Source organism: Rhinolophus sinicus, chromosome 3 (genome assembly GCF_057876585.1).
Source record: "Rhinolophus sinicus isolate RSI-liver-muscle chromosome 3, RSI-T2T, whole genome shotgun sequence".
NCBI classification, from domain to species: domain Eukaryota; kingdom Metazoa; phylum Chordata; class Mammalia; order Chiroptera; family Rhinolophidae; genus Rhinolophus; species Rhinolophus sinicus.
Window position 1 is genome coordinate 155,369,533 of NC_142503.1, and position 14,939 is coordinate 155,384,471.

Consider the following 14,939-nt stretch of genomic DNA (forward strand, 5'->3'; position numbering starts at 1 on the left):
GGTAAATTTTATTTTATGTATATTTTAACCACAATTAAAAAAACATACTAGGAAAGAAAGACTGACAGTAATCTATGCAAACAGACCATACTTTTAGGCTATATCAGGAATTAAGCTTATTATATACAACTTTCATAAATAGCACACAATGAGAAATTACAATCAAAGTACAGAAATCATATTATGATAAGAGAGAATGGACAAATTCAGATCTATATTTTGATAAAGAGATGAGGTCAAAATCTGTGTGAAATTATCAAACAGGATGTTCTCTGCTTATATTTATTACTGTAATCTGAAAAAACAGGGCCAAGTTGTTTAAATCCATTATGTTCTCCAGTGCTACTTTCTGTTATTAATTCCCATCAATTTTTACTTCCGAAATTAGAGTTTTCTTTTGACCAAATAAGTAGTCAGAAAATAAGAAAGAAAAGTCCTGAAATCAAGGTCAAGCATCTAGTGTTGTCAAAGCCTGGCATTACCTGAATAAAACACATGTGATGTATAAAAACACTCTACAACAAGGCAAAGGTCAGATACCTGAAGAACACTTCTGAGATGCTATATTTAGAAGCACCTCTGTCCACTTTGGGGAAGCCATTTTTGATTGAATTGCTTTTGAAGACACAACTCTGCGAAGAAAAACTAAAAAATCTCCCAGATGCAGTTCAGCTGCGTGTTGCTTCCTAAGAGCAGCTGAAGAGTGAAGAGACAAGTTTGCATTATAACCAAAACCCAACAAACAGGAGAGAGCCTTATATCAAATAACTTACATTTAGATTGCAGTAAGCAGAAACATAATTTCAAAATCTAGGTTGTCTGCTGCTAAATTTTTACAATTTAAAGAACAGAATGGGGGTAGAGTACCTCTTCTTTACTTAAATGTTCATAAACAAGTATTTTTTATAATCTTAGTTTGAAGAATATAAAATTACTCGCTTATCTTGGGTACACACATACACAAGCATCTCACTCCAACCTTGTTCCTACACATTCCTTAAAAATCCAGTTCAAAAGCTACCTCTTCTGTGAAGGCTTGTTAGAGATCCTGGGAAAATCTCTTTTATGAGGCCTCCATCCTACCCCCCCCCCCCCCCTCACTCCCAGCAAGTATTTCTAAAATAAGACACTAAGTTCCTTAAATTAATTAAAGCCTGGAGACCTTATATATAAAGCTGGTTGATACAACTTGATGATAATTTGTGTTTCAGTATCAATACATGTGAAATGAAAGGTACACCTTTCAGGTACGTATTTTAGGTTTGTGGGGTTATTAATACCTGGGCAGCCTGCCTCTGAATGCCTGGCCACTGCTGACTAGAACCAGTCTCACTCCCAGCCATCCCCATAAATCAAGAGGTGCAATGGCCTTCTCTCCAGGACGACCTGAGGGGAATGGATGTGGATTCAGTCTGCTGTTCCACCTGCTGAGATTCACTCACAAAAGAACTGTTTCATTCTTTGCTGGATATGGAAGGATGCAGTTTTGTTGGGGACGCATAGGCTGAGAAGTAACTTACTATGTCTTCCCACATATGCAGTACTCAGCCCAGAGTGGAGAGAAACTATTACCTTGACAACCCTGTATCTCCAATTGGATCTCAGGAAAACAAGAGGTGGCATTAAAAGCTTGTTTTTATTTTATTACCTTGTGAGTCTGCCCACGTTCTTTGTATAAGCACTGTACTCTCTATATAAACATGGAGAAAGAACTTGTGACAGGTTCAGCCTCTGAAACTAAAAGCTAGTCCTTAATCAGACTTATACATCCTCCTAGATTCTGAGATTTAGCTATTTTTTCTATTTTCCTGTATTACACCATAATTATTTGTTTATATGTCTGCCTTCCTTATTGCCCTAGAAGGTCCTTGAGGACAGAGACAATGTTTTATCATTTTTGTACCCCCAGAGTATTTCCTCTACCCACCTACCTATCTATACAATTTATAGATACTGGAGTATTAGAATATTCCAATATTAACATTCATTGAGCTCTCACTATGTGACAGACACCGCTCTAAGTGCTTTACGTTTATTACATTATTTAATCCTCATAACAATCTTAGGAGGTTGTTACATTATCCTTATTTTATAGATGAAGGAATTGGGGCACAGAATGGTTAGATAACTTGCTCTCTCCATCCATCCATCCATCCATCCATCCATCCATCCATCCATCCATCCATCCATCCCAGATTTAAAGAATTTAAAGGCTCCCAGAGTTTATTATGGTAATAAGACATGGTAGTTTCACAAAATGTTTTGAATAAATGACCAATTTTAGACCTTTATTCCCTTAATTATGTAATAGACATATGTGGTAGTTCTGCTCGGGGTTTAATTAATTTAATGAAATACAATGTTCACTGTAATTTTTTAAAAGCTATAAGCATATACAGCAATCAAAAATTATTATGGCTAAGTATAATGAATAATTTTTTTAGTGACTAGGGAACAGAACAGCCTACCAAGAAGTTTAGCTCCTCTAATTCTAACCCAGTTCCCAAATAATAAAACCCTTGGTCCTGAGGGAACACTTAAGCCAAGTGTGGTTAGAGATGGGCTGTCAGGATCATATGCTAAGGAAACATAACCTGGGGGAATCAGTCAGCTAGAACCTTTAGGTTCTAGAGCCAGGACAGCCAAGGAGAGGCTGAATATAGAGAGCGAGCAGTATGGTCACCACATCAGGGTTAACGGACTCTAAGGAGATAAGGTTCAGTCAGAAACTCATCTATACCACACATATTTGGAGAGAAAAGGGATTTCTAAATGAACAAATAAAAATCTTTTCATGCCTCACAACAGAAAGACATCTACCATCTAATGATATGCACATAATGGAGATTCAATAAATGCTTGTAAATAATGACAGAGAAAAGAGTTTATGATACCTCTGAAATCTCTCTTCTCAGTTTCTCCACTGGAGTCAACTTTTTTTCCTTCTTCTTCACCCTCTTCTTCTTCCCCTTCTCCAAAAGAGGCCATAAGTAGTACACCAGCTTGGGATAACAAATTCTTCAACTGACTACAGAGTAGATCCAACAAGGATTGAACTACCTTGGGGCTCAGTTTATCAGCATAGGTCCTACATGAAATAACAGGGAAAAAGAAAGTAGTAATAACACAGAAGGGCAAATGTTGTATCTAAACACATAAAGGAGATTACGGGAGATGGAGATTACTAAAATGGGAAAAGACCAGGCCCCACACAGTTCTATCCAGACTTCTACAATGCTCACCCTGTTGTGATGGCCAGAATCTGGAGCAATCTTGTACTAGCCACTTTTAAAGCCGTGCTAAGCTGGGAAACACCCGTCTTTGGCAACAACTGCAGGGGCTGGCCTAGCATAGTGTCTGTGCCACATAACTGCGACAATACGTTTAGCAGACCAGTGGAAATTGCCAAAGAAACATCCACTGGTTGATAGTGAACACTCAGGGCGAACACTGTAACCAAAAGGAGACGCTGCTGGGCTTCTAAAAAAAAAAAGAAAGACAGTTGAGAATCTTCTTTGAAGTAAACAAAGCATTTAGTAAAATGAACCATATTCCAAATTATAAATAGTAATATGGAACACTATTACATTTTCAAATATGTATTGTTCACCTATAAGTTTATCTACTAATGTCAAATACAAGGTACAGAATGTTACCTATTTAACAAAACCTCACGCCAAAATGTAACTTGCATCTTGTATCTGCAGGGACAGTTACTCACCAATGTGATGTTTGTTTGCTTGCAGGGCCCTCTCCAGGGTAGCCGACAATTGTTGGTAAATCTTATGCACAGCCACCTGGATTTCAATCTGTATATTTCTCTTAGCTGCTCTGATCCCATCCTGAATTACACATAAAGATTTACTTTTTCTATTAGCAACAATAATACCTCCTACCAAAATAAAAGCAATAGCATTTTATCCTTAGTCTATCTATCTGCTAGAGGCGTATGGTAGTTTGTAATTATTTAGTATACTTCAGTATATAAAAGTTTTATACTAAATTTATTTTTAAATGCTTCATAATTCTTGATTCTATGTAATCTTTCTCCTCTCCCACAAAGCAAATTTTCCTCAAATTAAAAAAAAAATTTTTTTTTCAAGCAATCAGAGAAACCAGGTAAAATGATCAAGTCTAAACTGTAAATTCTAGAAACCCATCCTCCCAAAAACCATATCCCAACTTAAATCTATATCTACCTCTATCTAATTTGGCTATGAGTTAACAAAACTGAGTGAGCAAAGAATCTAAAAGTATAACAGTACCATGGCTCACCTAACCCCAAACTATGATACTATTACTCAGGAAACTAAACCAATGAGATACCTTTAACACTCATCTAAAAGTCTTTATATTTTAAACCTCAATGTTAAACACCAAAAAGTTTAGTATTATTAAACTGGTAAAAAAGATGGTTAAAATCTGAATACACTGCAAGGTGTCATCCTCACCGGCTCCGTCACCTACCTGATAGTGATGCAATCGGCCGCTCTCTCCTTTGGCTCCTGCGTGTCCCACAGTGCCCAAACCAAAACAGCCCGCTAGAAACTGCAGCCTCACCGATGTGAGCAGCGTGGATGACTGGAAGCCTGGGCTTGACCTGCTTCCTGCCAGAGAGATGCTACCTTTTTCCTCCATCCCAGACAACAGAATGAGGATCTGGTGAAGTGCCTCTAAACGAAGCTTGAGAAAAGTACAATAAATATATTTTAGAGTTCTTCACTGAACCAAGATACAAAGGAACTCTATATGTCATTGACAATATATTACTTAGCACACAGAGAATTCTCATATTTCTCAAGAACATATTTTATTTTATTAAGATGAATGTTTATTTTGACTTTTTAAAACTGAAATATCTCTAGAAACTCTGTAAGGATATTTCAATATAAAAGAGGCTACACAGTACGATAGGAAAAGTAGTAGATTTGAATGTAGGAGACCTGGTTTCATGGCCAAACTCTTCCACCTACTGTGTGGCCTTAGAAAACTCACTTAACTTTCTGAGTCTCAGTTTCTTCATATGTAAAATGAAGCTAATAGTGTTTTATCTATTCTACTCACAGAACTACTGTGATGCTCACGAGGTGATATGTGTGAAGGTTTCAAAACTGTAAGGTAGTATGGTTACTGCTTTCTTTTACTTATACTAAAGTTACATAGAATGAAAACTCTTTAGTTCAAAAATTAGAGGAAGTATTCCGGAAGGTTTCTCTATGGTTCTCTCTACTTCTGGCTCTATCCTCCCTAGGAGGACAATACCTACTACTGCAGTCAATCAGCCTAACCCTCCTCTTTTTTAAAAAAAAAAACTTATTTTGGAATAATTTTATGTTTCCATAAGAGTTTTAAAGATGGTACAGAGAGTTCCTGTACATCTTTGCCCTAGCTGCCCCTAATGTTAACATCTTATATAATAACTATGGAACATTTATCGGAACTAAGACATTAACATCATTAACATCAACACTATTGACTAAACCACAGACTTTATTTGGACTTCACCAGTTTTCCCATAATGTCCCTTTTCTGTTCCAAGATCCAGTTCGGGGTATCACATTGCATGTAATTGTCATGTCTCCTTAATCTCCTTTAGTTTGGGACAGTTTCTGTCTTTCTTTGTTTTTCATGACCTGGACACTTTGGAAGAGCTGTTCATATGTTTTATAGAATGTCCCTCAGTTTGGGTTTGCCTGAGGTTTTCTCATGATTGGACTAGAGTTACGGATTTGGGGGAAGAATAAAGTCTCCTTCTCATCACGTTCTCAGGGGTACATGATATCACCATCTTATTACTGGTAATGTTAATCTTGATCACTTGGTGAAGGTGATGTCTGCCAGGTTTCTGCAATGTAAAATTACCATAGTTTTTCCCTTTTCATATTCTATTTGTTATCCTTGAATCACGAAGTCCAGTTTACTCTCAAGAGGGAGTGGAATTAAATTCCACCTCTTGGAGAGAAGAGTATCAAATAATTTGTGGACATGTTAAAACCACAATAACTAATAAATTATGTATTGGTAAATAAATAAATAACTCCAATACACTTTTTTCCGTTCTTAAAATGTGTATACATTTTTGTGGCACCCTCCATATTTTAAAGGGGAGATATTTTGAGGCTATCTACACAGACATCCTGTGTCTCCTTCAAGTTTTGCTCCCTAATGTTAGCATTCATCATTATTACTGTGGTGTTCTAATCTAGCCCATTTTAAACAAAGATAAATGGGTCAAAAATGGAGGCTCTAAGAAGCAGATCCATATGGTCACCAGTCAGTCTTACTCTAGTTTCTACGGGACAAGTGAAGACTTATGATCAGAGTATCTTGTTCTAAGAAATGGCAATTAAAAATGCACTTTTGTCCACTTCAAACAAAATATCATGTTGTTATGGTTATGATAATGACATCAAAAAGCTCAAGTGGAGGAAAAAGGAACGCAAGGAGAAAAAGAAAAGGAAAAGTTTTTCCTACAATTGTACATTCAATGGTTTATGTTTCCATAGTCCCTCATGAAGAATAAATATCAAAGACTTACTTCTGCCCTTAACTGCTGCTGTTCCATTGCAATGATGGAGGCCTGGGGGCTTGTAGACATACTTTCCTCTGGCTCTTTAAAACCTGGTGCATTCCCCACATCTCCACTCACAAAGCTTACAACATTTTCAATCAAAGTATGAACTCCCAAAGACTTGGTAAGATCAAAATCAGACTCAAAGGAGTAAGAGGAGTTGCACAACCAGTCTCTGCTGTGTTTCAAGCGAGCCCAAGAGTCGCTCAGGGATTCCAGTTGACTGAGCATTGGACCTACATACAAACAAAACAAACAAGCACCAATGGCAACCAAGTAGAGCAAACATTCTGAGACTACAGGAGGGCTGAGTGCTGTTACCATACCAACTGGTGAGAAATGGATACTTATGTTTGAATACATGCATGCATTAAGTGAATCTGAGCAAAATGCTTTGGTAAAAAACAACAAACAAAGCAATGTAAGAAAATAAAAGGAAAGCCCTGTTTGATGTACCAGTGTCTCTGTAAGTGCTTTAGCAACACGCTGCCACAGAAAAAGGAAGGCAGAAACTGCTCTCAAAATGCTTAGCTTAAAATGCTCTGCAGTATTAAACCAGACCATCATTTATGAACAAAAAGGAACTAGGCACTTAGGACACTACTGGTAAGACCTACTAGTAACAGGACTTCATCTGATTAAACATTATCATTGCAAAGAGTAAGTTAAGACTGTGCAGTGTCTACGTATCTGCAATAAAACATTACCAAAAAAATGAATATAGAAGGGCAAGTAAACTTACACAAAAAGGAAACACAAACGTTACCCTTTGGGTTTCATTAATAAAAGGAACAGTTTCACGGTTGCAAATGAATACTTATCGTAGGTTGTGAAACTCCTAGATAGAGGAAGCAAAGTTTCACAGACAAGAATATGTACGATTTACTGTAAGATGATATTTATGTAAAATTACTGAAGGGTGTCACAATAGTTGCTAAATATACCATTAGGTTTGCCAGCGGGCATTTTATAGGCTAAAATCTTTAGACAGCAAAAATGTTAATATGTTTGAATACAACAATGACTGTCAAAGTCATGTCAATATTAGCTTTAAATAAATAATAAATGTCCAATTCTTGTTACAAGCTTTGTTTTTAATTTTTAAATTTTACTTACAAATTTATCCTTAACTTACAAATGATCCTGGGTACAGGAATTAGATTAATCATAATCCTTGGCTCATGATATACGTTGGTATAATCATTGGTCCATGCATGGCCTGCTTTTGTATTTATATTTACTTATAATAAATGTGAATATAATAAATGTGAACCTAAGAACTAGAAAATGACAGTAACTTTATCTTTCTATCTGTCCCGCCTCCAACCCCTCTCTCCCTCCTTGTATCCTCCTACCCAAAGCTTTTATTACCCCTAGGCCTGAGTTTGCTTTCATTGTTATCAAATAGTGTTTTATCTTATATGTATTCCCAAGACAAATAATGTTTAGCTTTAGTTGTTTTTGACTTTATAAAAAAGTATCATTTTATATATACATTTTGGACATACTCTTTTCATTCAATATTATATTGCTAATATTAATGCACAGTATTGCATGTGGCTATGATTCATTTGTTTGAGTGTTGTATAATATCCTATCATGTGAATATACCAAATTTCTCTATTAGGAATGCATCTTTAGGTAACCAATAAAATATGCATTACAAAAATTATATTTGTTATATAACGAGATGGAAAAGATCTGGGAAGAGAACTACTTAAACATTAATGCCCACAGAGAGAACGAACTAATACAATATTGATTGCATAACTTATTTTTGAATTACTACCCTGGTAACAGTAAAACCTCAGGACTGTAAAATTCAAAACAGGCAGCTAATATAAAGTAACTATGAAATAATGATATGAATTCTACCAAACAATTTGGAATGGTAAAGAATATATGGTTTATCTGCCTTTGCAAGAATTTTTTGCACGTTTTTGCAAGAATTCTTAAAAATTAAAAAAAGCTGAATTTTCAGTTTTACTGAACATGAAAAATAACCAATCTGAAAATTTCCTCAAATTACATAGCTGAATATTCTTCATATAGAATAGAAAAGAGGACAAAATCCAAAGAATAACTTTATGGATGTAAAAGGTATTAAATTAAAAATTATAAAGAATAAAGTAGGGGTTAAGGTAAAAAGAAAAAAGAATCATTTTCCATTTCCTTAAGCACCCCATATTCAGAATCTGGATTTCTCCTTAACTTAAAAATAATAGTTTTTGACTCTTTGCATTGAGCTTGTTTGTTCAACAATAAAACTTCATAATAAAAATTCTTCTGTTTTCTATAACTTATAAATTCTTTTTCAAAATGGAAATAAAAAGTGCAATGAGCTAGTGTTAGAACCAAAAAGTAAAAGAGACTTTAAAGATTATCTAGTCCGATTTCCTCAAATAGAGGCTCAAAGAAATTGATCTGCTAAATTAACACTAATTCCTTATTTTTATGGGAGGTGGTCTTACATTTTCCTGTTATTAATCAGCTCACAAATCACTAATCCATGGAAATTTCAATTGCCTGCCTACACTCAGGTTCAATTGTGAAGAATCTACAAATAGTTAATTATATTAATACACTCCAAATATTCTGTGGAATGGGTGGCCAACCCCAAGTTAAATCTTCTCTGCAATTTAAAGCAGAGGTCAGCAAACTTCTTCTGTAAAGAGACAGACAGTAAATATTTTAGGTTTGGTGGGTAATGAAAGTCTCTGTTACAATTACTTAACTCTGCTGTTGTAGTGTGAAAGCAGCCACAGACAATCCATAAACAAATGAGTGTAGCTGTGTTCCAACAAAACCAGATTTACAAGAAAAGTGGCAGGCCAGATGTGGCCCACCAGCCATAGTTTGCTGACCCATAATTTAAATATAACTTATTAGGTGTATGACCCAAACAAAACTTTGTATGAATAAAATATAAGAAAGAACAAGAAAGACATTTATCTGAAATCATTAGGGTAAATTAATAATTGTAACCAAACTATTTAGGCTGACATCTTTGAAACACAAAATTTTACAGTTTGGGAATGAGAGATGAAAGAACGCTAATTCTTAAAAAAAAACTACAACAACCTGATAACTTTGATTTGTTCTATATTATTATATCTGAATATAGGAAATACTGTGTCTGAAAAGCAAAAGCAAAAGCCCAATTACTTAATATTAATTCAGAGTCAGCTACTATAAAAAGAAAATGTAAAGGCCAACAAGAAATTTTTGAGATTGTTTACTTGTCCTTACAGCTTTGGATCTTAAATGGAATTTTCAAAATGAACATGGCAGAGCTGCAATACATACTTTATAAACCATAAAATATGTAGGCAAGCTAAAAGGGGGAAAAAAATTAAAACATGCCATCATGTACTTGCTTGAAGCTCTTCTTTTTTCTGGGGCTCAACTGGCCAAAAAGGAGTAAATACACTACCATACAAGAATCAGAAGACAAAAGGAGAAATATGATACAGAAGACAACATTTACATCTTCTTTTCTTTATATAATCTCATTTGAAATGCACAGATAAAACAGCATTTCACCCATACATGTTATACCACAAAACACACATATTGATAAATGTTTCCGGTATTATTTAGCAATGAAACCCTAACTTTATATTTAAAGACCTAGGGTGCAAAAAAAATCAAACCATATAGTATTTTAACTAATAAGGTCCTGATGTTGCTTCTTAAAATTGTTGCTTTGGTATTCCCCCATTTTTTCACCGTATCAGCTTAAATATGAAAACTACACTTAAGTAGCTGCAAAAAGGTACTTTCAATGAAGGATGAGCCCAGTTCTGCACAACCATAGCCCATCTTTTAAGTATTTATCAAAGGATCAAAACACCAACATATTTAACAGGTTTTGCCAAGAATTTTGAGAGGCTGTTAGGAGAATTAAATAATATGTTTGAAGTGATGAGAACAATGCCTGACATATAGTAGTAAGCAGTTTATAAGTGTTTAATGAATACAGATTTCATATTACCTCTGAAGCACTAAGGAGAAATATGTTTCACTTGTCTCTTCTTAAAGTAATTTATGATATTTTTGGTTTTAAAATTTAGCTTTGATACCTCTAAAGAGCTGAGCAAGTTGGCTAAGCTAAACTGATATGCTCACTTTGCTTTACCCCTTTCGACTATATTTGCTTTCGTGGACCAAGAACTTGGACCAATTGGGAAACAGTAACTGGAGTAAAGGAAGAAGCAGCAATCATGGATCAACAGCGTGTATCCTAGTATCCCCAACGCAATTATTGAAATTATAAGCACTAGGAGGAGTCTTTGGAGACATAATAACAGCGGCTGAAATGTGTATACAACCATTAATTGTCATTGATACATCTATTTAGTTTCAGTAAACGGGACATAATTAAACATTATGTCTAATTTCTCTTACTAGGCTTTTAATAACTCAGGACTGCGAGTCTAATAAATACAAAAGCTATGTGAAGGGGAAAAGTTACATTTCCTCTGCAAAATACTGGAAAGAGTAAACGAGCACATAGAACAATTTTCACTTGGCTGGACATGTGTTGTCCTTCAGAGCTCAAGTCAGAATCAGAACACCTGAATGACTCTAAATAGCTCTCTGACTTGGTAGGTACATCTGCCCAATTGAAGATAGGCATATTATGGTTTATGGCATCTAGACCATATTGACAACAAATAAGGAAGGAAGAAAGGGTGGTTTATTTCACCATTGTTTAAAGTAAAAAAAACACAAACCAGAAAAATAAGACCCCCCCCCCCCACCACCACCAAAAAACACACACACAAAAACATTAAACTGACCTGGTCAGAGGGTAGTCACTAAATATACATGATTTAAAAAAATTCCTTTCACAATATAATCTCCTAAATGTGTCTTCAATGTTAATTTCTTTTCAAGAAGGAAATCCATTAGAATAAAATAAAACTATTAAGTGCACACTTTCGTTTAATCCACAAACTCTAGGATTCATGAGCTTGAAAACTATTTTTGTTGCCCTATCTAACATAGTCATTTTTCTTTTTAGTCACCTACTCCTGGAAACAAAGCCATCAGCAAAATTTTTCCCTGGGAACACTAAAATGCAATGATTAGAATAAATTAGTACCACATTAAGTGATACCATGAAAATTTACATAACTAGTCTGCCTCCCTATTACATCTTCCTTAATGGTAATTAAAAAGAAAACTTTTCCCATGAGGTCCTGGGTTTGTTTTTCTGTTTTCAACAAAATAAAGTTAACTGCCAACAAGTTAATAGGTTTCGGTACTACCTTGAGATTTTTGGAGAAGGTAGTTTATCCATAAACAAAATTTGGATTGATGACTTAATTAATTTGTATTCACTTAGATCTAAAACTACAGGAAATCCACATCTACTTCTAGGATAAATGTTTAAAAATCTGAACAGGCAGCAACTCTAGGACAGTAATTTTAAAATGTCATATTAATTCCTCCTAAATAATTAATCCTCAAATTCTAGGTTATTCTTAAAAACACTAGGTTAACAAGATTAGGTTAACAACACTAGGTTAATAATTCTAGGCTATTCTTAACACTTTCTGTTTTATTCCAAAGATTGCTTTGCCACATGCTGACATGGTTAACATAAACTGAATCTCAAATTTCCATAGGAATGATAGGAATCTCCATAGGAATGACAAAGATTTGAGAGAAAAGGATAATTTTAGCCAATAGACTATCACTTATAATTAACATAGTAGGAAGCTCTTAAACTACAGGTTGGATCCCTTATGCTAATCAATACGTTTGGAGCCATCTTCTCTCCAGCACCAAATGGTATGCACTCATTAACATAACACAGAAATTTTAGAAACAATAATCATCTGAGTTGACCAAAATCAGGAAGGTAAATTTGTTCCAAAAATTTATTTCCTAAGTCAAGTGGTTAAGGAAAAGGATACTCTAGCTAATTATGGCACATGAATTGCCAATTTTCAAAGAATTAGAAAATAAAACACATACTGCACATTATACTATCGTTTAATTTCTTTAATGTCACAAATACCTTATAATTTTTTTTTACAAACCTAGTAGCTTTGATATGTTATAGTCTCAAAAGATTTTTCAATAAAGTACCAGCTCTAGTCTTTATTCCCAATAATTCAGAAAAATCATTTATGTATTCTGATTATAATTAAAGGGCAGTCAACAGAAATACCAACATTTCTTCTTCTAAGTTATAAACACAAAAATGAAAAATTGTGTTTGCCTTTCTTCCCCTCATTCCTGTTTTTTTCTGGGGGGCGGGGGGGTGCCAAGGGAGCTATCAAGAGAGGAGTTTCATTTTGAAATATAAAAGATTTAATAGCATGAAAAAAATATTTTTCCCCCACAGGCTTTTAGAAACTGCCCCTAGTGTCAATTTTTAACATTTCACGTTTTCATAACCACAGTATAAATGGGTTTAATAAAAGTCAGTTAATAGAGAACAATACTTAGAGAGTTTTTAGTTATTCTTGGATTTGTTTTATTTAAAACTGCTGTTCGTCCCATCCATGTGCACATATAACCAACAGCTAACTATATTATTCCCTAAGACAGAGCTTCTAACAAGTGATCCCTTGATGACACTTTAAAAATTGTTCCTTGTGGGAAATTTTTTTATTTAGAAATCATATAGTTCATCTATTTCATGCTTTATCTTAAGAGGCAAAGAGGGAAACTAGAAACTTTCAACTTGAACATGTGTATGTGTGTGCAGGAGGCAAGTGGGGTAAAGAGTTCTCCCTGTAACAGCATTTAAACTACAGCAACTCTAATATCACCAAGCTAAAACATGGCAAATTCTGTACATAACCCCTTCTCCCCCCATAATTGTTCCATAGGACTTTTAATAAGCCAAAACACATGGAAAATGAGAAACAGAGCTGATTATTAACTTCTAGACATTCCTAGATTTTAAAAGGGTATATATTTTAAAGAAAATGATTTTCCATTTCACTCTTCTGATAAAATGTTTCTAATTTTTTTTGCAATAACATTTCAATGACAATCAGATCCAAATACATCAGATATAAAAACAGCTACTTAATTTAACCAGATAGTTAACATTTCTTAATACTCACCTCTCTTTCTATGAGATGATGCCAAATCCAAATCAACATTTCGTCTTCCACTCTATTACGTTAAAAATAAATAAAATTTAGTTGTGAAAAGTATTTTAAGACTAAGAGTTAATAGAGTATTAGTAAAAAATTATATAATTATAGCAAAGTGCTACTTATTCACCAGTCAAGTCAGACTAACAAAATGTCTAAACATTCACTGAAAACAGCTCTAACAAAGTCTAGGCACATAACTCTCAGATACTAAAACTCAAAGTCACGATGTACATTAATTAATATTGTAAAGTAGCATAAGTTTTTCTGTGTTGCCACCTTTTCTTCTTTGGAATCTTTGTCTTTTATTTTCTAAAAACGTATTAATACCCTCTGGATACGTAAAGCCCCTGTAGCAAAGTCGCACTTTCCAAAATTACTACTTGCTCTATCCTCACTTTCTGCCCTTTTCAAAACTCCCACTAGCCTTGGCTAGGCATTTAAAGAAAGAGAATCTGCTGAATCCACACTAACAGAAAAATAACATAGTCCTAATCCTTCTGGTACTATTTTAAAGTTTTTAAAATGTTTTAAAGAACCTAGTAAAATAAAGAAGCCTCAAATGTGTGAAACGGCAGACAGCGTAATAAAACAGTGAAGGTTTCCAGGAAGAATGGAAGTAGATTTGTGTGTGTGTGTGTGTGTGTGTGTGTGTGTGGTGGCAGGGCAGTGTAGACAACTCTACTCAAATGTACAGCCAACTACACTCAAACTCTAGATGACTTAAATTTATGCACACTTGACATTATGGCCTTAGTAATTCCAATTGTACTCTATCACACAATAAAAATATTGGTGGCAAAGAAGAAAGGCTGCATAAGTGACAAAACAGATCCATTTAGGAAATGTAGAAAATCTTTACTTGGTCACACAAACAGACACATGTGCACGCACGCGCGCGCGCGCGCGCACACACACACACACACCAGAAATGAGTATATACTCAGACCATTTGGTGCTGGACAAAACATGAACTGGTCATCACAACAGTTCCTGAAGACATCACTGTGTGCCATGCAATAGAACATTTTTATCATACAGTACCTTTGCCATGAGGACTCATGGAAGAAATTTATCTCAGGCCTCAGAACCAGAAATATCTGTGTTTCCCTTGAACAACTGGTCTCTTTTTATCTTTTAGATACTGTGAATCATGTAACTCATTATGCTTTTCCTGTTTGGTGGCCCACCTCTAGCAGAACACCACAGGATATGTGCTGAAGTGTGCAAATCTTACACCCAAGGCT

At 34.8% G+C, this 14,939-nt stretch overlaps 1 protein-coding gene across 18 annotated transcripts in view; it reads right to left on the bottom strand.

The window, feature by feature from the left end:
• Nucleotides 1-14,939, bottom strand: part of HERC1 (HECT and RLD domain containing E3 ubiquitin protein ligase family member 1) — a 171,354-nt gene that overhangs the window by 67,779 nt on the left and 88,636 nt on the right. For 10 of the 18 annotated variants that reach the window (XM_088797280.1, XM_088797278.1, XM_088797277.1 and 7 more), the window contains 7 exons: nt 13,660-13,711; nt 6,539-6,807; nt 4,468-4,683; nt 3,722-3,842; nt 3,243-3,480; nt 2,895-3,088; nt 541-696 (listed from right to left, as the gene is read on the bottom strand). In XM_088797280.1, the coding sequence (XP_088653406.1) occupies nt 541-696; nt 2,895-3,088; nt 3,243-3,480; nt 3,722-3,842; nt 4,468-4,683; nt 6,539-6,807; nt 13,660-13,711 (1,246 nt within the window). Of the gene's footprint in view, nt 1-540; nt 697-2,894; nt 3,089-3,242; nt 3,481-3,721; nt 3,843-4,467; nt 4,684-6,538; nt 6,808-9,934; nt 10,001-13,659; nt 13,712-14,939 lie in introns of all 18 variants that reach the window. The other 8 variants (XM_088797275.1, XM_088797273.1, XM_088797270.1 and 5 more) reach the window with 1 other exon arrangement.